This window comes from Rhinolophus sinicus, linkage group LG05 (assembly GCF_036562045.2).
Source record: "Rhinolophus sinicus isolate RSC01 linkage group LG05, ASM3656204v1, whole genome shotgun sequence".
NCBI classification, from domain to species: domain Eukaryota; kingdom Metazoa; phylum Chordata; class Mammalia; order Chiroptera; family Rhinolophidae; genus Rhinolophus; species Rhinolophus sinicus.
In genome coordinates this window covers 169,585,009-169,607,547 of record NC_133755.1, presented here as the reverse complement: position 1 = coordinate 169,607,547, position 22,539 = coordinate 169,585,009, and the positions used below count along the sequence as shown (strand labels likewise).

General features: G+C 38.7%; 2 protein-coding genes across 4 annotated transcripts in view; both read left to right on the top strand.

Moving 5' to 3' along the window:
• The window catches only part of LATS1 (large tumor suppressor kinase 1), a 47,972-nt gene extending 36,213 nt beyond the window's left edge, over positions 1-11,759 (top strand). The window contains exon 8 of the mRNA XM_019746937.2: positions 7,785-11,759. Within this exon, the coding sequence (XP_019602496.2) occupies positions 7,785-8,294 (510 nt within the window). The 3' untranslated portion in view covers positions 8,295-11,759. The remainder of the gene's footprint in view (positions 1-7,784) is intronic.
• A 6,198-nt stretch (positions 11,760-17,957) lies between these two features.
• The window catches only part of KATNA1 (katanin catalytic subunit A1), a 29,913-nt gene continuing 25,331 nt past the window's right edge, over positions 17,958-22,539 (top strand). The window contains exon 1 of one of the 3 annotated variants that reach the window (XM_019746941.2): positions 17,958-18,089. The gene's annotated coding sequence lies outside the window, so the exon portion shown is untranslated. The other 2 variants (XM_019746938.2, XM_074333699.1) reach the window with 2 other exon arrangements.

The window sequence follows — 22,539 nt, the reverse complement described above, 5'->3', positions numbered from 1 at the left end:
GGTGGTCCAGCTTCAGTTTTTTGCATGTGTCTGTCCAGGTTTCCCAGCACCATTTATTGAATGGACTGTCTTTACCCCACTGTACATTCTTGCTTCCATTGTCATAGATTAAATGGCCATATAGGAATGGATTTATTTCTGGACTCTATTCTGTTCCATTGATCTATGTGTCTGTTTTTATGCCAGTACCATGCTGTTTTGATTACTATAGGCTTGTAGTATAATTTGATGTCAGGTATTGTTTACCTCCCACTTTGTTCTTATTTCTCAAGATTGCTGAGGCTAGAACTTCCGGCACTATGTTGAATAGAAATGGAGAAAGTGGGCAACCTTGCCTTGTTCCTGATCTTGAGGGGAATGGTTTTAGCTTTTCCCCATTGAGTATGATGTTAGCTGTGGGTTTATCATATATGGCCTTTATTATGTTGAGATATGATCCCTCTATTCCCACTTTCTTAAGGGTTTTTATCATAAATGGCTGCTGGATTTTATCAAATGCTTTTTCTGCATCCATTGATATGATCATGTGATTTTTATTTTTCATTTTGTTAATGTGGTGTATAACATTAATTGATTTGCGGATGTTGAACCAACCTTGCATACCAGGGATGAATCCCACTTGATCATGGTGTATGATCTTTTTAATGTATTGCTGAATTCTGTTTGCTAATATTTTGTTGAGGATTTTTGCATCTATGTTCATTAGAGATATCGGCCTGTAGTTTTCTTTTTTTGTGGTGTCTTTGTCTGATTTTGGGATCAGGGTGATAGTGGCCTCGTAAAAAGTGTTTGGGAGCCTTCCCTCCTTCTGGATTTTTTTGGAAGAGCTTGAGGAGAATAGGTGACAATTCTTTTTTGAATGTTTTGTAAAATTCACCTGTAAAGCCATCTGGTCCAGGGCTTTGTTTGTTGGGAGATTGTTGATTACTGATTCAATTTCCCTGGTGGTAATCAGTCTATTCAGGTTTTCTGTTTCTTATTGAGTTAGCCTTGGAAGGTTGTATGCCTCTAGAAAATTGTCTATTTCTTCCAGATTGTCAAATTTGTTAGCATACAGTTGCTCATAGTAATTTCTTAAAATGTTTTGTATTTCTGCGGTGTCTGTTGTCACTTCTCCTCTTTCATTTCTGATTTGATTAATTTGGGTCCTCTCTTTTTATTAATGAGTCTGGCTAAAGGTTTGTCGGTTTCGTTTATCTTCTGTAAGAACCAACTCTTGGATTCATTGATCTTTTGTATTGTTTTTCTGGTTTCTATTTCATTTATTTCCACTCTGATCTTTATTATCTCCTTCCTTGTACTCCCTTTGGGCTTATTTTGCTGTTCTTTTTCCAGATCTCTTAACTGTGAAGATAAACTGTTGATTAGTGACTTTTCTTGTTTCTTTAGGTAGGCCTGCAATGCTATGAATTTCCCTCTTAGGACTGCTTTCGTGGCATCCCATAGATTTCGGGTCGTCGTGTTTTCATTTTCGTTTGTCTCGAGATATCTGTTGATTTCTTCCTTGATCTCCTGCTTGACCCATTCATTATTTAGTAACATGTTATTCAGCCTCCATGAATTTGTGTGTCTTCCAGGTTTTTTCCTGTAGTTCATTTCTAATTTCATAGCACTGTGGTCAGAGAAGACAATTGGTATGATTTCAATTTTCTTAAATTTATCAAGACTTGTTTTGTGGCCTAACATGTGGTCTATCTTAGAAAATGTTCCATGTGAGCTTGAGAAGAACGTGTATTCTGCAGCATTGGGGTGAAATGCTCTGAAAATATCGATTAAATCCAACTGGTCCAATGTGTCATTTAAGGCCGTTGTTTCCATATTGATTTTCTGTCTGGAAGATCTGTCCCTTGTTGTCAGAGGTGTGTTGAAGTCCCCCACTATGATAGTGTTACTGTTGATCTATGTCTTTATTCAGTCAATATCTGTTTTATATATTTAGGTGCTCCTATGTTGGGTGCATAGATGTTTACTAGGGTTATGTCCTCTTGTCGGATCGATCCCTTTATTATTATGTAGTGCCCATCTTTGTCTTTTAATATATTCTTCATTTTAAAGTCTATTTTGTCAGATATAAGTATTGCAACTCCAGCTTTTTTCTCATTTCCATTTGCATGAAATATCTTACTCCAACCCTTCACTTTTCAGCCTGTGTGTGTCTTTTGATCTGAGGTGAGTCTCTTGTATACAGCATATACAAGGGTCTTGCTGTCTTATCCACTCTGCCACGCTATGTCTCTTGAATGGAGCATTTAATCCATTTACATTTAAAGTGATTATTGATAGGTACATAGTTATTGCCATTTTTAAATTTGTAGTTAAATTGTTTTCATCTTCCTTCTATTTACAGAAGTCCTTTTAGTATTTCTTGCAATGTTGGCTTGGTGGTAATAAATTCCTTTAACTTATTCTTTTCTGGGAAGCTCTTTATCTCTCCATCAACTTTAAATGATAGCCTTGGCAATCTAGGCAATCTAGGCAATAGTCTAAAGCAATCTAGGTTGTAGGCCTTTGTTTTCCATCAGTTTGAGTATCTCCTGCCACTCCCTCCTGGCCTGCAATGTTTCTGTAGAAAAGTCATTTGATAGTCTTATGGGAGTTCCCTTGTTTGTAACCCTCTGTCTTTCTCTTGCTGCTTTTAGGATTCTCTCTTTGTCTTTAACCTTTGCCATTTTAACTATAATGTGTCTTGGTGTGGACCTGTTTGGGTTTATCCTGGTTGGAACTCTCTGCACTTCCTGGGCTTGTATGTTGGTTTCCTTCATCAGGTTAGGGAAGTTTTTGGACATTATTACTTCAAATACGTTCTCTATCCCTTGCTTCCTCTCTTCACCTTCTGGTATTCCTATGATGTGCATGTTGTTGCACTTGATTTTATCCCAGAGGTCTCTTAAACCATCTTCATTGTTTTTAATTTTTTCTTTCTGTTCTGTTTGGGTGATCTCTGCTAACTTGTCTTCTAAGTCGCTGATTCGATCCTCTGCTTCATCTAACCTGCTGGTAATTCCTTCAAGTGAGTTCTTTATTTCAGTAATTGTGTTCTTTATTTCCAACTGGTTGTTCATTATGATTTCTCTATCCTTCTTTATGTCGTCTCTAAGCTCCTTAAACATTCTTATCAGTGTTCTGAACTCTGTCTCTGATAGGTTGGTTATCTCTGTTTCATTTGGTTCCATTTCTGGAGGTTTCTTCTGTTCTTTTATTTGGGACATGTTTCTTTGTTTCCCCATTCTGGCTGACTCTCTGTGTTTGCTTCGATGTATTAGGTAGATCCCCTAGAGTTCTTAGTTCTTGCTGGGTTATCTTATGTAGTATGTGTCCTTTGTATTTGACTTGCACTACTTCATTCTTCTCCTCTGCATGTGCTCCAAAGGTGACTCTTGTGTTGTGTATATTGTCCTGTTAAAGAAGATCTTTAATTGCTTTTCGCTTGTGAATAGGTGGGGTTAACACCTAGGCTGACTAGTTGTGAGACTTGGCTCTGCCCACCGCAGGGTGTTCTGCTGCATGAGGGTTGACCACTTAAATGTGGTTTGGCCTCTATGGGCTCCTGTGCCTGTAGGGAATTCTGTCTGGGTGTGTCATTTGTAGGTCAAACCCGGTAGTACTCTGGTTTAGTCTGGAGTTGGCCTCTGGGTGTGTTCAATCTTTTGCCTCTTAAGCTGGGCCCTGGTAGGGCAATTTCAGAACAAAGCAAATCACCAAGCACAACAACAACAACAAAGAAAAAACCAAATATATTCACATGTAAAAACAACCGACAACCCCCACTCAACACAGGCAAAGATATCAAAAATATAAAGACAGAAAAAAAAAAAAAAAGCAGTGCCAGTCTTCGCTTAAGCTCAGCAAGTAATCTCCAGGTTGTCCTCTGCTGTACCAGAGTCCTCTGTGTATTGTGTAGGCAGAGCCGGTCACCTGGTGCCCAGATTTAGATCTGGGACTGCAGATTTAGATGCATGGGGCTGAGTGGTCTGCGTGGTAGTTTCTACAAAATCAGTGCAGTTTCTGCCCTTGCCAGCACATATGCTTGCTGAGAGTAGCACCACCAGCCCTGTGTCCAGTTCTCCTGAGTGTTAGGGCATGTCTTCCGTGTGTGTGTGTGTGTGTGTGTGTGTGTGTGTGTCTGTCTGTGGCGGGTGGGATATTTCTGAGCTGCTGAAAGCCCAGAGCTGCATCTGCCTCCGATGTAATTGCCCTGCCCTAGGCAGGCCAGAAAGGGTGGGGGCTGGGGATGGAGGGGTCTTCTCTCTCCCAGCCCAAACATGTCACACTTTCCCAGCCTCTTCCCTGGGTCAGAGCAGCACATTGGTCTTCCCAGAGCCTGAGCACTAAGGCTCCTCTGTAATCTGACACCACTCCTCAGTTCAGAGGCCAGTTTAAATCTCTGGAAGGGTGGAGGGTAGGATTGGAAGAGCCGGGGGGGGGGGGGGGGGGGCCAGGTATGGAGTTTGTGTCCTTTGTCTGAGGTAGAGCCCAGCTGGAGGTCTCAGCTGAGGTTATTGCCTCAAATGCTGGATATGCTGCCCCCTCTGTGGGAGAGATCAGCTGTGGGACGCAGGGAAAGAGCCCACCTACTGTCTTTTGTGTTCTCTGTTCCGTCCTGGGATCCCCTGCTTCTCTGTAGCTGTGGATGCCTCCGGCGGCGTTTCCACCACCGCAGATGCGGGCCTCGTCTCCACTCTGCTCCCTTCCCTCTTTCCCTGCTCCCCCAATTTGCCCACCTGCAAGTAATCCTTGCACGAGTCTCTTAGCTGTTCTGCATGATGAGCAGAGTCCTTTGATGGGTTATAGATGTCCCATTTGTGATAAGATCCGGAGGAGAACTCAAAAGTGCTCCCTGCTGCCGCCATTCCTATGACATCATTCCCTATCAATATATTTTTAAGTTTTCACTAATTCTTTCCTCTGACATCTCCATTTGTTATTGAGCCCATCCATTGAGTTTTTCATTTTGCTTATAGTAATTTTGGTATCTCTTCATATCTTCAGTTTCTTTGCTGAGATTTTCTGTCTTCATCCTATTTGGAGCATTTTTATAATGGCTACTTAAAAGTCTTTGTCAGATCATTTTAACATCTGTAATCTCAACACTGATGTCTGTTGATTTTCTTTTCCTAAATGGGTTCACATTTTCATGGTTCTATGTATGCCAAGTAACTTTGGATTGTGTTCTGGACATTCTGACTATTATGAGACTCTGAGTCTTGTTTAAATCTTGATATTGATAAGGAGAATATTGATATTGTTTTGGCAGGCATTAAACCTGGTTGATTTCAGTCCACAAGTTCCAACCACTTTCTGTGGCTTGTGATTTCAATGTCAGTTTCATTGTCAAAGCCATTGCTAGGTAGATCTCTCCCTGGACTATGGTATTTTCCTTAGTTCTGTTCTCAAAGTCTTTGATATGTTCTTTAGGATTAGAGCCGTATAGGTACAGTTTGGAGGTGAGCCCAGCAGTTTTTACATAACTTGTTGGGGTTAGTTTCCCAAGCTCCTCTTTCTCTGCCATGTCCCCGATACTTTCCAGTTCCCTTAGGCTTCCCTTTTCTTTGACCAGAAAGTAAGGCTTTATTTACCTTACTCTGCCACACACAACGTCTCATGACTGCCTTCATCCAGGACAAGGTGGAGAGAGGACAGAGAAAGAAAAAAGTGACATGGATTCAAGCTATCCTCTTGGGACAGAAGCTGTATGATTTAATCTCCAGTTGAAGAGAAAGAGTCCCCTCTCCCAGAGTTTTAGGTGGCCCTTATTGCACCTCTGTTGCGGCTAGGAAACCAGTTTCCTACTCCCTGAGCCTGAACTAGAGGGCCTTTTCCTAGAGCTCATTCTGTCTATGTTATACGTCTTCAGGGTCAGGGCTACTTTGAGTCTTGGCCAGGGGATTCTAGAAGGGAAAAAAGGGTAAACTCACCACCATTTCATTCGTTTTGAAATTCTTCTTCCCCAATCTGCCTGTTACTGTTTACTCTTCAGGGTCCTCAGGTAGCTGCTGCACGCATTCTGTCCAGGTTGTATGCCGTGTTTCCCCGAAAACAAGACCTAACTGAAAAATAAGCCCTAGCATGATTTTTCAGGATGACGTCCCCTGAACAAAAGCCGTAATGCGTCTTTTGGAGCAAAACTTCCCCGGTCTTGTTTTCGGGAAACACGGTAGTTGTATTCAGGAGGAAAGACCAGGTGGAGTATACCTATTACATCTTACTCTGGACTGGAGCAGCCCTCTCTGGCTTTTAGGATTTTTTTCCCCCTTTAACTTTAGTTTTCTGCAGTTTCATCATGATGTGACCATGTGTAGTTTTCTTTTTCTTTATCTTGATTAAAGTTCACAAAGCTTCTTGAATTGTAGGTTGATGACCTTCACAAATTTTGGAAAATTCCCTATCATTACTCTTAAACGATTTCTTCTGCCTGCTTCCTGCTCTCCTTCTTGGACTCTAATTAGTATTCATATATATGGTAGACATTTGATATTGTTCTTCGTGGCTCTTATGCTTTATTCTTTTTTTATTCCATTCTTTTCTCTGTACTTCAGTTTACATTAATTTCTATTGACCCATCTTTGAATTAATCATCTTTTTTTGGTATGCCTAGTCTTTTATTATTTTACTTTTGCCTTAAACTAAAAAAGTCCTGAATGTAACTTTAAAGTGAAGAACTTGTCCAGCCAATTGTATATTTTAATTTCCCATATTTGAAATACGAGATGATGGAAGCAGGCATAAAGAACTAATGTATTGTGATTTTTTTTTTTCCAAAAAGAATTCAAAGACATATTTTATTAGTTGAGGCATCTCCTTCTTCTAACTTTGGAGAAAATTTTAAGATGAACAGATATTAGGAAAAGAGGTTTATTTTCCTTCCTTCTACAGTAGCTGATGAGCTCCTACCGTGTTTCCCCAAAAATAAGACCTACCCGGACAGTCAGCTCTAATGCGTCTTTTGGGGCAAAAATTAATATAAGACCTGGTCTTATTTTGCTATAAGACCAGATATGATATGATATGGTATGGTACGGTACGATATGACACGATATGATATAAATACCGGGTCTTATATTAATTTTTGCTCCAAAGGATGCATTAGAGCTGATTGTCTGGGTAGGTCTTATTTTCGGGGAAACAAAGTATATGAATAAGGAAGAGTGGGGTTCATTTATTCATTTAACAAATATTTATTGATTCCTTCTTTCCTTCCTTCCTTCTTTCCTTCCTTCCTTCCTTCCTTCCTTCCTTCCTTCCTTCCTTCCTTCCTTCCTTCTTTCTTTCCCTTCTTCCCTCCTTCCCTCTCTTTCTTCCCTCGCTTTCATCCTATCTCCCTCCCCACCTCATTCTGGTTTATTCAAAACTGTAATAAATATTTACTGAACATAAATTATATGCCAGGCAATTTGCCAAGTACTGGGAAATAGAAAGACAAAATGGCCTATAGCCTTATGGAATTTTATACTGCAGTAGAAGGACATAGACATAAATTGGTACCACAAGGTATTAGATGATACAAGTAAATATATAGAACAGGGGGGCACAGTAAAGATAGCCATTTCTGCCATAGGTAGGAGGGCTTAACAGGGGAGCTCACACTTCTAATGTAAGTTGCCTACAGAGGAAGCGCTGGGAAGAAAGGTTATTTCCCACCAATGATTCATTATTAAAGGTAAGGAAGGTGAAATATGCAATTTATTTAAAAACAAGTAATTCGGTAAGACATCTTGGTATAAGACTTGGAGGAAATTTTGTGCTTTTGTCTCTTCCTTCCTAATTTTTAAAAATCTTCTTTAAAGGTTATCAACTGGCAAACATCTCTTCACATTCCACCGCAAGCTAAACTGAGTCCTGAAGCCTCTGATCTTATTATTAAACTTTGCCGAGGACCAGAAGATCGCTTAGGCAAGAATGGTGCTGATGAAATAAAAGCTCATCCATTTTTTAAAACAATTGATTTCTCCAGTGACCTGAGACAACAGTCGGCTTCATACATTCCTAAAATTACACATCCAACAGATACATCAAATTTTGATCCTGTTGATCCTGATAAATTATGGAGTGATGATAATGAGGAAGAAAATGTAAATGACACTCTCAATGGATGGTATAAAAATGGAAAGCACCCTGAACATGCTTTCTATGAATTTACCTTTCGGAGGTTTTTTGATGACAATGGCTACCCATATAATTATCCAAAGCCTATTGAGTATGAATATATTAATTCCCAAGGCTCCGAGCAACAGTCAGATGAAGATGATCAGCACACAGGCTCAGAAATCAAAAACCGTGATCTAGTGTATGTTTAACACACTAGAAATAATTGTCAATGAGGATTTACAAAAAGGCCTGAAATGCAGGGGTTTTTGAGACTCTTGAGTAAAATTATGCAAATGTGACAGAGCTGTGTGTGTGTGTGCTCTGTGTACAATATTTTCCTAAATTATGGTAAATCCTTTTAAAATGTTAATTTATTCCAGCCTTTTAAATCAGTAACTTAGAAAAAAATTGTTATAAAGTAAATTATGAACTGAATATTCTAGTCAGTTCTTGGTACTTAAAGTACTTAAAATAAAAAAATAGTGCTTTTTTTAAAAAGGAGAAGCCTGGTATCTATTTGTACATATGATAAATAATTTTAAAAGACAAGAGTTTTTGAAATTTTTTTGAAAGACAGTTTTAGTTTTATCTTGCTTTAACCAAATATGAAATATACCCCACATTTACAAAGCTCTCTTTTTTTCCCCATGACCTTGTTTGTTGGTACAAAATAAGCTATAGAAATTAAGCCATCATGGTGGTGAGTGTTCCTAGGCTAATGATAATCTGTATAATTCACATCTTGGAACTAAGAAATACAGGGTTGAAACAGAATGTTCCTCAGAAGAAAGAAATGTTTATCTTTTTTTTCCATCTGGGGAATATTTAACCTTCTAGCATTTGTTTCTCAAGGATTGCTGGCATTAAAAGAAGCAAAGCACTACCATTTTTCTTTCCATGTTGGTATTTTTAATGCTGCTTCCAGTTTTAAAGGGGAACAAAGCTGCCATAAATCAAAGCTTCTTATACTAAAAGCTGAGATTTTTCATATTTTTGCTTTGAAATTTAAAACATGATTTCCATCAACCTAAGCAGAGAGATTGTTTTCAGTTTCATGTGAAACTTTGATTAAAAATTATTTGTGTGTACTCACTAGAGAAGTACTTTTTCTATATAGTGACAGCTTTGATTATGTCATCAATAATGTTACAGGTTTCCTCTTTCAGAACAGTACTGCCTGCACAGATTATTTATTGGCAAAGGAAAATCTGGCTGTTTGGCAATATATTACCTATGGGCAGATTAATTGATGAAAAAGTTAATTATTATTTAACTCTTAAGGTGAACATTTGTAATTAGGGAAAGTTATATAGTGGTCTTAGAAAATTCAAATCCCCCTAACTTATTTACGGTTAAATAATATGTTTTCCATCATTCCTATTATATAGGCTTAGGTTTCAAGGAAGACTTGTGGTTTCATACCAAAATACATTTAATAATAGCCTATCTTTTAGAAAGGGGAAAGGGCTCTATTCTTTCATTAGTAAAATTTGTTTTTTATTTTTCTTAAGCTCCACTAGTTGGGAATAGTTTTATCAAAACAGTACAGGGGGTGCCAAAAAAATGTATACACATTTTAAGAAAGGAAAAAACTATTAAAATTGTAATACTTAATATATACCGATAACAAAAGTTGAATACAAGTTATGTGTACATTTTTTTGGCACCCCCACTATATGTGGATAAGAGGCATAATTTTAGTGATTTTCAAACTTTTAGCTTTCTTCATATGAAAACTAATGGAAATCAAATATGTGAGTAAAATTAACTCAAGGTGTTCCAGTTGAATTAGGGAGGGCAAAGACTTATTAGCTCCCACTTTCCACCTTTCTGTAGGTGGCCCTCTCAGAGCTCAGCTTGTAAACCATTGCATAACCCACTGTGTAATGGTGGGTCTTCGGGGGTCATTGTTCCTTTTGAGAATCTGATGAAATCTGTGGGCTCTTGCCAGAAAAAATGGACACCAACACATACACATAAAATGTGTGCAGTTTTAGGGATTCTGAACATGTTGAAACCTATCATAAACGCTTGGTTAAGGACCTCTGTCCTATAAGAACACTAATATATAAAACTAAGACCTTTGCTTTAAATTTACTGATTAGTACACAGATTAGCACATTTTGTATAAACACTGATAATTTGTGATGGAAAAGTTCTGTACCACATGATAAGACATCCCTACGAATGCCTCTCTTGCTGGTACAGCACTAAGACATTTTAAACACACCCTTTTGAGGGCACTGAAATATATGTTTGGCTTGTGACAGGCTTGGTAAATATTTCTGATGGACTTCTAATGAGAGAATTGTAAGAAAATGCACTATGAGATGGCAGTCTTCACTTCATAAAACATTTGATTAGTCCTATAAAATTCTATGCAAAACAAATTAGTTCAATAATTTTTAGCTCAGTCAGTACTGAGATTTTTTAAGATATTCCACTTGCTCTTGGGCTTTCTCAGTCAGATTTATTTAAATTTCCATTTAGTTATTTTACTTCTGGACTATGGTGCAATATCGTACAAAACCAACTTTGTTACATTTATGTTGTAGGGAAACTAAGGTGCTGTCTCCTCCCCTTCCCTCCCCACAAAATCTGTGTTGCCCTTATTTCTCAAATGTAACAGACACTATAAATTTTGTATCCTTTTGAAATTTCCTCTGACTGTAAGCTTTTTGTGTTTATCTGAAGCTGTGTACAAGCCTTCAGTATCTGCAGTTTTAATAGTTTGTATATACTTATTAGCTATTTTATTCCCAAACTATATCCAGTTCTTCCAGTGTAGAATCTGGTGCTTCCTGCCCCAAAAGATAAGAACACAAAAACCTATATGCTTTCAATTGAAATGGAGTGAAAACTTTGGTTATTCATGTTTTCTTTTAAAAATAATTTTCCCACTCATGAAAAACTTACTGTCTTTCTTATACTTACCCCTTTTATGCATATCAATAGTATTTATGAAATGTTTTCTATAATTATGTTATTGTAGATACTGTTATGTATTGTCCAGTGATATCCTAAGGCAGGCCCTGTTGTATCTTTTCTACCTTATTTGTAATAGAAACTATAGAATGTATGACTAAGAAGTCACTTTGAGATTGACTTTTTAAAGAAGTGATTACCTTCTGCTGTTGCAAAGTGCAAAACTGTGAGTGGAAATGTTTTATTCTGACTTAATATGTTAGAAATTAGAGAATACAGTGGGAGGACTTTTAGATATTGCTGCTGCTGTTACCTAAGGTACTTTAGAAAATTGTCTTTAATAAACAAAAATAAAAATCCCTTTGGTATTTAAAGTGAAACATTTAGCCTGTTTGTTTTAATCTAAAACAAAAAGTAATTTGGGTCAACATATTGGTATATTTGTAAAGCGCCTTAATAGACCCCTTTGTGGAAGGCACTACACCATAGTTTACTTTTATATTGTATTGTGTATATAAAGTATTTTGTATTAAAATTGAGTCAATACAACACTACAGTTTTATAAAATAATGCTTTGTTAGGAAAAGGAATTACAGCTTTGCAATATAACTAAATTGTTTTGCGTACTTTTGAATGTAGTAGGTATGAATAATCAACCTGTGTTTTTAATGAATCTATTTGTATTTTCCCATTTTATCTAGTGTAACATTTGCTGGGATAATAAAAAAAGCAAAATTCGAATCTTTCAATTATGTGTGGAAAGCTGACTTTTTAAGCCACTTAAGTATGTTGATATTTTTATTCAAATTTTATTTTAATCTTTGTATTCTCAGAGAAAATTTAGGATTAAAAATTTGATGCTTTGGAATTAAAATATATATAACTAATGGTAATGCCTAATTAGGTTAAAGCAAACTGAATAGTTAGTGTAACCCACTAAAATGTTTTGATTTTGTCCAACGTAAGTACAAAAACTATTTCATGTTAAAGGCTTCCTTTAGATCAGCACATATTTAAACCTTTTTCATTATTAAACTCTGCATTTAGTATCATTTGAGTCCAGTTTATAATTTTTAAAATGTGAAGTTGTTGGTTCATCTATTTCCCTTTGTAATCCTTTATCATCTGAACTGCCTACCAGATAAAATATGTGTTGATGTTACATCTTAAATCAACTTTACACAGATGAACAAATAAACAGTTAGGTTTTTTTCCCCTTCAAGCAATACCATGATTCTTAGGTCTCCTTTTATCCTCTTGTGTGCACTGCCTTGTAAAATTATATTTGGTCTACATGAGGCCATTATATAGCTGATGCAAGTTACATTATTTCTATGATTGCTATTTGTACAGTGGGGATCCCAGTTTGGCATGCTTCATGTTGTGGCTACACCGTGTTATACCAAAGCCAAAGAATGTATCTGCTTATGTGTGTGAGGGTAGAGAGAGGATGTCATATTTGTTTGAAACACAGGCAGTGATTGTCCTCCCGAGTATCCAGTCTTTTCCTTTTTCCTTCCTTAGAGTCACCTAGAGATCCTGCATATTTTGCTGGATTCAGAATCTGAATGGAACTTTGAGTTGTTTCCTCTGGAGAGGGGTTAAATTTGGTAGAAAAAGGGGTTCTCATGAGTGCTTAACTCCCAGAGGAGTTGACAAATGACAAGGCGGCTCTTGTTCCCCCGCGTCCATCCTCTCATTCTTCCCTTTACTGATAGAGCCCTCATCCCTGTCCAAGGTTGAACTGCCCACTAGAGCCCATGTTTCTCATACTCGTATTACCTTATAATTAGGTGTGGCCACATGACTAGGTTTTGGCCATTGGGATATGAATAGACATGTAAATTCTACTTCTTCAAGTTGATATTGCTTGCTGTCCACTTGCTCTTTCCCTCTTCCCACAGGAGGGAAGAAGAAAAGAGTGGTGATTTCATGTTGACCATAAAAACTAGGAAAACACCTTAGCTGGTAGATCAACAGAATGAATAGTTACCTGGAAGATTGTATGAAGCGGAGCTCTGTCCAGCCTGGACTGATCAAGTGCAGAATGTTAGAGAAAAGAAACATATATATATTTGGAGATACACACACACACACACACACACACATTTGTTACTGCTGCTGAACCTATATCCTGAAAGAGTAATTTGTATTAGTGTATAATCTAATTTGCAAAACAATTTAAGGTAATTTTGTACTTTGTGCAATCAATCATGAAATTCAGTTATTTCACCTTGTACATTTTTCTCATTCATTTTCATCCCCAGTGTTACTGATTTGGTTGACACCCTCATCAGCTTTTGCCCAAATTATTGTAATAACTTTCTAACTGGAGTCTGACTTCATGCTGGTCCTTCAAGTTTATTATCCAACCTATCACCCAAATGATAACTATCATCCAAATGATAACACCCTAACAGATAACTCTTGATTCTGCTTCTAGTATGACCGAGGAAGCTCCTCATGGATTGACTTTATCACACATAGCTGTATAAACTACATATAGCTAGGGCCGGCCTGGGTTGGAGCTCCATGCTCCTAACACCGAAGGCTGCCGGTTCCCACATAGGCCAGTGGGCTCTCAATCACAAGGTTGCTGGTTCAATTCCTCAACTCCTGCAAGGCATGGTGGGCTATGCCCCCTGCAACTAACAGCAACTGGACCTAGAGCTGAGCTGCGCCCTCCACAACTAAGATTGAAAGGACAACAACTTGCCTTGGAAAAAGTCCTGGAATTACACACTGTTCCCCAATAAAGTCCTGTTCCCCTTCCCCAATAAAATCTTTAAAACCCCAAAACTATAAATAGCTATAAAACTATATATAGCTATAACTATAAAACTCTGGGAAAAAATATAAAAATCAACTACCTAAAGATACTAGAGTGGAGCCAAGAGGAGGCAGATTCTGGATAGAAGTCAACTTGGAAGAGCGGAGTGGCACTGGATGAGTATCTCATTTTCATATCTTCCCTGAAAAAGGCTCAAATCTCTAGCTGAATCATGAACCACGGTGGGGGGAGGAATCCAAGTATCTAAGACTGAAAACTAAACGAGCATATGAGGTGCTGCCCAACAGGAAGAGTCAAACCAAGTTAATTGCCTTAACAAAAAACAAACTCCAGCAGCGTATTACAGAATCCAGACTATATAACATATCCAATATCCAGGGTATACTCCAAAAATTACCTGACATACAAAGAAATGTAAAAATAGTGCCTAGTCTGAAGAGAGAGTACAATCAGTGGAGGTTGACCCCAAGATCCTATTTCTCACATCTGGAATTGGCAGACACAGATATTACAAGACACAGATATTATAACTATGCGTGATGTAAAGAAAAAGATTCTCATAACAAATGTAAAGATAGGGAATCCCAACGGAAAATAGAACCTGTAAGAAATAACCAAAACGAAATTTTCTTTGGTTGCAGACAAACTGTCAGATGTTGAGAAGTTCACGTGGAGGAACTGGGCTTAAAAGAAACACTTTCATTGAGATGAGAGGCAAAAGCCAAAGGGCAGTGTGAAGCGGAGACATTTGTAAATTGGAGGGTAAAAGTAGTATTGGGATTAAGTTCAGCTGCATATACAACCCCAAACAACCATTGCTTACACATACAATGTCTGGAGTTGGCAGTTCACAGTTGGTATGGCAGCTCCATGCCAGCCCACACTTCATCTGTTCAATTCTGCTATCCTCATCATATATGGCTTTTATCCTATAGGTCACTTATGGTCAGCAGTTGGCTGCTTATATTCTCTCCATCTTTTCCCTGTTCTAACCTGGTGAAAAGGAGATGGTGCGGGGAGGGAGATTTCCAGGGCCTCTTCCTTTAAGGTGCCTTCTTAAAAGTTCTAAACAATACTTCTACTGGCCAGAAGTTAGATCCATGGCCACACCTAGGTGCATGAGAGTCTGGAAAATACAGTTCTTAATTCCAGGGGGACCCAATTTCATCAAGCTAGCTAGGTTCTGTTATTAAATAAGGGAAATGAGTATTTGGTAGACAGATGGCAGTCTCTGCCTCAGTGAGCAAGTTGAGGGAATTCCGATCTGAGAGCTATTTTCTCTGAAAGTGGAGACACAGCAGAAAGGGGTAGGTGGCTGACTTGAGGAAAAAGGGGTAAAAGTTTAAAATTAATAGGAGGAGTAAGAGAGATAACTGAGGTGGGATGTGCAGAAAGATATGTCAGGTGTGTTGGAAGTTATACAGTTATACAATTTCATAGCTGTGTGATCTTTTTCTCATAGCATTCAGCATTCTGGGAGTCGCAGATTGGTGATGGAAACTCTAAGAATGTGTATAAGATTGACTAACAATACTGGAGATCTGTCCTGGTTTGTTACTCCGAATATGGTGACATAATCGAAAAGTTCAGTAGTTTCTTACTCATGTTTAGAATGTTCTAATCTTCTATATACTTTGTATCCCAAGAGATGGCTCATATTTTTGAAGTACATAGAGAAGGATGGCCAGATGCAATCGACCAGATGAGTGAAGTTAATAAATTGGTCCTGAAAGTTCCTATTAGGTTTCTCTGATGAAATGTAAAAAGTGTCTCCAAAGTCTTTTTAAAGTGAGTGAGATAATATATTTATTTATTCTACAAATATCTAATTAATGCCAGACATTGTTCTAGCCAAATGAAAGAAATACCGTGTTTCCCCGAAAATAAGACCTAGCTGGACCATGAGCTCTAATGCGTCTTTTGGAGCAAAAATTAATATAAAACCCACTCTTATTTTACTATAAGACTGGGTCTTATAATATAATATAATATAATACCCAGTCTTATTTTACTATAATATTTATTATATATTATATAATATTTATTATATAAAACAGGGTCTTATATTAATTTTTGCTCCAAAAGATGCATTAGAGCTCATGGTCCGGCTAGGTCTCATTTTCGGGGAAACACGGTATTTCCTCCATTTGGAAACACGGTATCTAACTACATGAAGTTTACCTACTGGGGCAAGAGAGAGGCAACAAATACATAATGTCAAGAGGTGGTCTTTATGTCATACCTTTCTTTGTAATTCCAGAGGTCACAACACCTCTTGCAACAGTTCTCCCAATCTATTCTCTCCTCCAAACGTTCCTACTCACAGCTGCCCAATTAACTTCCTATTTGCTGTACAACTTATACCTTCATTTGAGAACTTTCAATGGCTCCTTTTTGCCTGCAGAATAAAGTTTAAACTCTTCACTGGCACCTTTCTATCTCTTTTTCCATAACTTCCTTTCATGTGTCCTATGATCCTGCCAAATTAATGTGACCATTCACCAGGAAAAAATAATCTCTGATTTTCTGCATCCCAATTTGGAACAATCACTTTAGAAGGGTGATGGTTGTAGAAGCCACAGTGTAAAAGAAGAAATGACGAGTGTAGTAGTCATGAAGGCAGTACACAGTATTCTCTTTCTTCTTCAGGGTACACAGAGTTGAACACTCCCATCCCTTTAAAGTCAGGCTTGGTCACATGACTTGCTCTGGCCAATGAAATGTGGGCAGTGGTGGCAACAATCACATCCAGGCAGAAATTGTGCAAGTTACCTAATTTTCGCTTTTCCATTGCCAAGGGTCCAAGTGCCTGCATCCTCTCTGCGATGAACATATAAAGTAAATGAGAAAAAAATCCTATTGTTTGAACCTCTTTGAGTTAGGGGTTACTAGAGCATAGCGTTGTCTCCCCTGCCTACTAGTAAAACTAGTGAACAAACATAAGTAGTGAATGTAAGCTACACTTTGGAAGTTTGTTTTTTTACTTTAAAAATCAACTTCACTGAGATACAATTTATGTACCATAAAATGCTTCCCTTTTATGTGTACTGTTCGATTAGTTTTAATAAACATATACATCTGTTTAATGACTACCCTAATTGAGATACAGAAAATTCCCTCATGCCTCTTTGTAGTCTATCCTTTCCCCCTCCCCCACTCCTCAATGCAGCCTCAAACACTGATTGGCTTTTACTATAGATTAGTTTTGACTGTTCTAGAATTTCATATAAATGAAATCACACAATATGCACTCATTTTGTGCCTTTTGAGATGACTTTACACTATAAATTGGCTTTATAATTCAACATACCTTTGTACTCACATAAAAGATGAAAATTAATTCAGCCTAACTAGAATAATCTATACCTCTCTGAATTGGTTTATTTCAAAAAGATATACAAACTATAGCACCTTGTGCTCCACTGCAATAGAGTTCATATCCACCATAGCAAAACTATTTTCTACTTAGCTGAGAATTTTACGAGACTTTAAGCTCCATGAAATATTCTACTTTGTTGACCACTGTATACCCAGTGCCTACAACAGTGTCTGGCACATAATAGTTGCTCAATAAATATTTGCAGATTTAGTGGATGCATTACCTTTGAATTGCCTTTATCTAAGTCTGTGTTAAATTACTGAGATGCTTTAAATGTGCTTTGTTCCTTCTGTAGCTGGATGTACTGAAGGAAGCATAATACTGCCGAGTATAGATCTGTAAATCAGGAAACATCCGAATTTTATTTCTTGTCTGGTTATATAAAAACGACCCCCCAAAATCAAGAGAATAAAATTTCACTAGCTTCGCGTCGGAATATCTGTTTACCCACCCCCTATTTTATTCATGTTATGTCGTGAGAAGCACCTCAGCCAAATTCTGACTATTTGGTTCTAAAACAGTATTTGTCATAAACAAATTGTTTGACCCTGACACTCACCTATAAAATGGATACTGACTTCCTAACTTCTGAAGTATGTGGTGAAAATCAAATGGGAGGAAGAATGAGCAAACACTTCGAAACAGATATTGAGTTACGCGAGGTGATGCTTACTTAGGTCATTACTACTCCTGCTCTCCGGCCGGCCCGCGGCGAGGAGGAAACTCGAAATGCGCAGGCGCGCCCCGGCCGGCCTAACCCCACCTCCATCGGCCCCGCCCAGTCCGCGCCCGGCGCGCGCACGCCGCCCGGCGTCCTCGCTCCCGGGGCGTCGCCCCGCGTGCGCCGGAGTCGCCGAGGCCACCCCCGGCACCGGAAGTGACCCTGGCGCGTTTGCCTTCAAATTCTTGGTAAGCTGTGGCATCCCGGAGGGCTGGTGACGGTTGGACCCAGCAGTGCTGGGACGGTGAGCACAGAGCTGGGTGGTTGGGGCTGGGCAGGGACTTCCTTCCTCGCGCGGAGCCCCGCTCTGCCCTGCCCCTTCACCTGGCGGTGGGCGGTTTCCGAGGAGCCTCGGCCTCCGCAGGTGAGTGTTCGCTCTCCCCGAGATGTGGGGATTCCCGGACCTCCATGGCGGGTTTGTGGTGCGAGGCCCCCGCGCATCCTGCGGTGAGCTTGTCTGTGCCTGCGCGGATGTCTAAGGGCCTCGCTGCTGTTGTTGACACCTGTGACTCAGGTGACAGTTCCCTTATCTAAGGAATTCTGTTCAGCGGGGGACTTCCAGGGGCTCCTGCCGAGCCGGTCTCTAGGTCTGTGTCATCAGAGAAGTTTCCGGCCGACAGAACGTGTTTTTATTTCTTCGCTTTTGATCGATCCTCTCCCAAATCTGTCCACGCCCCCGCCCCCGCCCCCCTCATCCTTGAAAATTCCGAATCAGGTAGGGCTGATATTGTTGAGGATGTTATTTCTTATCTAGTTTATTACTGAGCCGGGCGTCCTCTGGGAAACTTATGGCCCTTTTTGTTGCGAGTTGGTACCTTTTAGAAAATTTATGCCTCGAAACGTTTGTTTCATACAGTATATTATATGGGGACGAAGTTAGATAAACGTGGATGTGTAACTGCCTTACAGTGGATAATCTCAAGCCGTCTTTTTTCAAAAGTAATTTTCTCTTTTAACCGCGAAGTGCCACTTTTGTATCAGTTATTAACTTCCAACAGCACTAGGTTGCACTCTTCTGGCTTGAAAGCACTTGTTTACGCCAATGTCTTCCCTCTTTGAAATCAGGACTTTTAGTTACTCCTGAAAACATTCCTAATGTTTTAGAATGTGATAGATCGTTGCCCCATAGTCACAAAGATAGAACGCCACGGTGGCAAAAAGGATTCTTGCAGTGTTCATACCGGCCTGTCTCAGTGTGCAGCCCTGTTTGCTTTGTGATCAGAGTTTTCACACAGAGAAATAGCGGCAAAATTCTTTTTTTTGTATTAATAGTAATAACTTGTGGCCTGAATCATGCCTTAAAAAAAGTCAACTTTCCAACATTCCTAGACTATGCAAATCTGTATAAAGCTCCTTTATGGCCTTGGTTATTCAAGAAGGTTTTGCCTTTTGTAGATTCAGGACTAGCATACTATATAGTCTACCCGGATTCTGCATGTTATTTTCAAACTGGTATCACAATTCTGACAAATACTAAGGACTAGAGAATCTTGTAGAATTTACTGTGTTAACAACATTTGAATTTCTTTTTACAACAAGTTTTTGTTTTTAGCAAATTGGTTAAAAAAGATAGTGATCACATCAAAATGGTCAATGTTGATGACATGCTAAATAGATTTTACTTGTGGTGTTTATTGATACGGATTTTAAATTACATTTTAATTGTTACCTGATTTATTTTTGCATTGTTCAGGGTAAATGGAAAGAAAGGTTACTAAATACACATACAATATGTTTTTTTTTCTAAGTTGATTTTCCGTGCTCTCTTTATAAAAAGATGACTTTCTCATGCTTCTTGAGTATTTATCATATGATTATAAGGGTAAGAAAAATGTATTTCATGCTATAATTGGTCATGGATCACTCAGTTATTGTGCTTATTATTCGTAATCATCAGTAACTGACTGTAAATAGCATGGTTGCTTTCATATCCCAGACATCAACATTCTGAAAACTGGTTAACATTGTATTGTCACCTTTAAAGTTACACACATTTGGTTTACTGAAATGCCTCAGGAAATTGCATGATTGAGCTTCATCTTTTTGTTTTAGGACATCAGTTTTACAGGTAAATATTTTAAACATTGATGCTGATTTTTTTAGCCTGTGCTTAATAATCTAGGCTTGTATTCCCATTACTAAGCAAATTGAAAAAAACCCACCTAAAATTAAATTATATCCCTTTTACTAAACTTCAAGGATTTCAGGGTCTCATTCTGTATTTTGTTTTTAAACTTTTATTTATTTAAGTGTGTTTTTCCAGGACCCATCAGCTCCAAGTGAAGTAGTTGTTTCAGTCTAGTTGTGGAGCTCACACTGGCCCATGTGGGGATCCAGTCTGCAGCCTTGTTAAGAGCACCGCTCTCTAATCAACTGAGCTAACTGGCCGCCCCTCATTCTGTATTATTTTTGTCTTCGGTGCAATTCCTTGCAGCTCATGGTGCTCTGCAAATATTTCTTGAATGACCTACACACATTATGGTAAAAACTGCAATATGAGTGGAACCCAGTCTAAGATTCCTTCAAAAATTAAGTGCATAAGATACCCTTTTTAGATGTGGAATAGGGGAGGCCCCATATTTGTTGTTTTGGGAAGAGAATAGGAATAGGAATTAGAATTCAAATATTTGGTTCTGTTGCCTGTTCTTTTTCACTGTGTTTGATCACTTCTTTTCCCTAATTGTAGAGGAGAAAAGGCACTTTAAGTCTCTTTGTGGAGATACCACACCACATCAAATATTAAGTTTGCTAGAAATTTTGCTGTAATATTGAGTTGTTAGTGTTTAATTTTTAAAAATTTGACCCTGTTACTTGAATTAAAATTTTATGGTGCAGCTCATTTAGTTTAAAAAAAAATGAATTTAGTCGTTAGCTAAATCATGAATACTCAAGCCATGTAAGCAAAAGGGTTTTTCTGATAGAATAATGTAAAGGAGAAGCTTGCGGTGAGATAAAGCAAGTATCACCACCTGTGGTTATTTTTATCTTTAATAACCTCTATAAAACAAGAGTCTGAATTTTGTTGCCAGATATTATGTTAGGTAGACCCAGTTTTGGTCCTCCTGCAGTGAAATTTTAGCAATGATAAGGATATATTTTTGAAAGTTGAAGAATCTCATAAATTTACAATGTTGACATTCATTTGAGAAGAACGATGTCTTTTGCTTAGCGACCACTAAAAGGATAGGAAAAATTATTTTTGGCTAACATTTAGTTAACTAAGGGTATTTATTTTTATTTATTTATTTATTTTTATTTTTTATTTTTTTAATGATTTTATTTGGGAAGGGTAACAGGACTTTATTGGGGGAACAGTGTGTACTTCCAGGACTTTTTCCAAGTTAAGTTGTTGTCCTTTCACTCTTAGTTGTTCAGTCTTAGTTGTGGAGGGCGCAGCTCAACTCCAGGTCCAGTTGCCCTTGTTAGTTGCAGGTGGCGGAGCCCACCATCCCTTGCCGGACTCCAACTGGCAACCTTGTGGTTGAGAGCCCACTGGCCCATGTGGGAATCGAACCAGCAGCCTTCGGCGTTAGGAGCACGGAGCTCCAAACTCCTGAGCCACCGGGCAGGCCCAACTAAGGTTATTTTGGTAGTTTTCAGTAAACATGTTTCTTTGATATCCGAGAATTTTTCAGGTCATTTGTTAATGTGACCTTGGATTGACTTTACATTTTTGTTAGAAAAAGTCAATCCATTGGCTCTTAAGGAATTTTATCTGACTAGAAAGAAGTATTCATAACACAGAAACTTCAAAGAAGGCCAGGAATGACTTCTGTGAGTTTTGGGCCATTGAATCATTAAAAAAGAAAAAAAAAAAAGAGGACCATCCATATATAAATAACAATTTAATTTAGATTTTTTTCTTTTTTAAGTGGGGGACAGGGAAGAAGGATCAGGAGAAAGTGCACATGAGAGGCGTGTTATCCAAGCTCTTCCAGACTACTGTATCCTGTACTCCCAGCAGTGGCCCCAGCTCTCCCCTTCTCACAGTTTGTTGCCCAAACTAGGTGTCACTAACAGAGCATGTAGTTTCAGGGCAGAAGCAGTCACACAGCTCCGTAGGGATGAGTTGAGGATCAAGGCATGTGCGAGTGCTGAGGGTCAGAAACTGGAAAAGGTAAGAAATCTTCGTAGTTAAGACAAAAACTTGGCAGTATTCATTCATTTAAAGATTTATTGAGTATCTGCTGTGTGCCAAGCATGGTTCTGGGTGCTTCAGATATACCAGTAAGTAGCAGAGAGCCATGGTGCCTAGCCATGGAGCTTTTATTAAGATGGAGTATTATCAGTGACTCCAGAGAGTTACTGTTTAGGTCATAGCATTTTTTTCTTTTTCTTTTGAACCTCAGATGTCCAGTCTTGAGTTACTTCTATACCTCAGTTAATAGCTGTGTTGCTTCATAACAAATTGGCCCCAAAACTTAGTGGCTTAAAACAGCAAGCATTTGTTACTCAGTCTCTCTGGCCAGGCTCTGGGCCTGGCTGTGCTGGGTGCTGCTGATCCAGGGTCTTTCCAGGCTGTGAGCAGGGTATCAGGGCTGCTGTCATCTCAGGGCTCCACTGGGGAGGGCCTGCTGCCAGGCTCCTGCACACAGTTGTTGGCAGGATTCAGTGCCTCTGGCCTGCTGGAATGAGGGC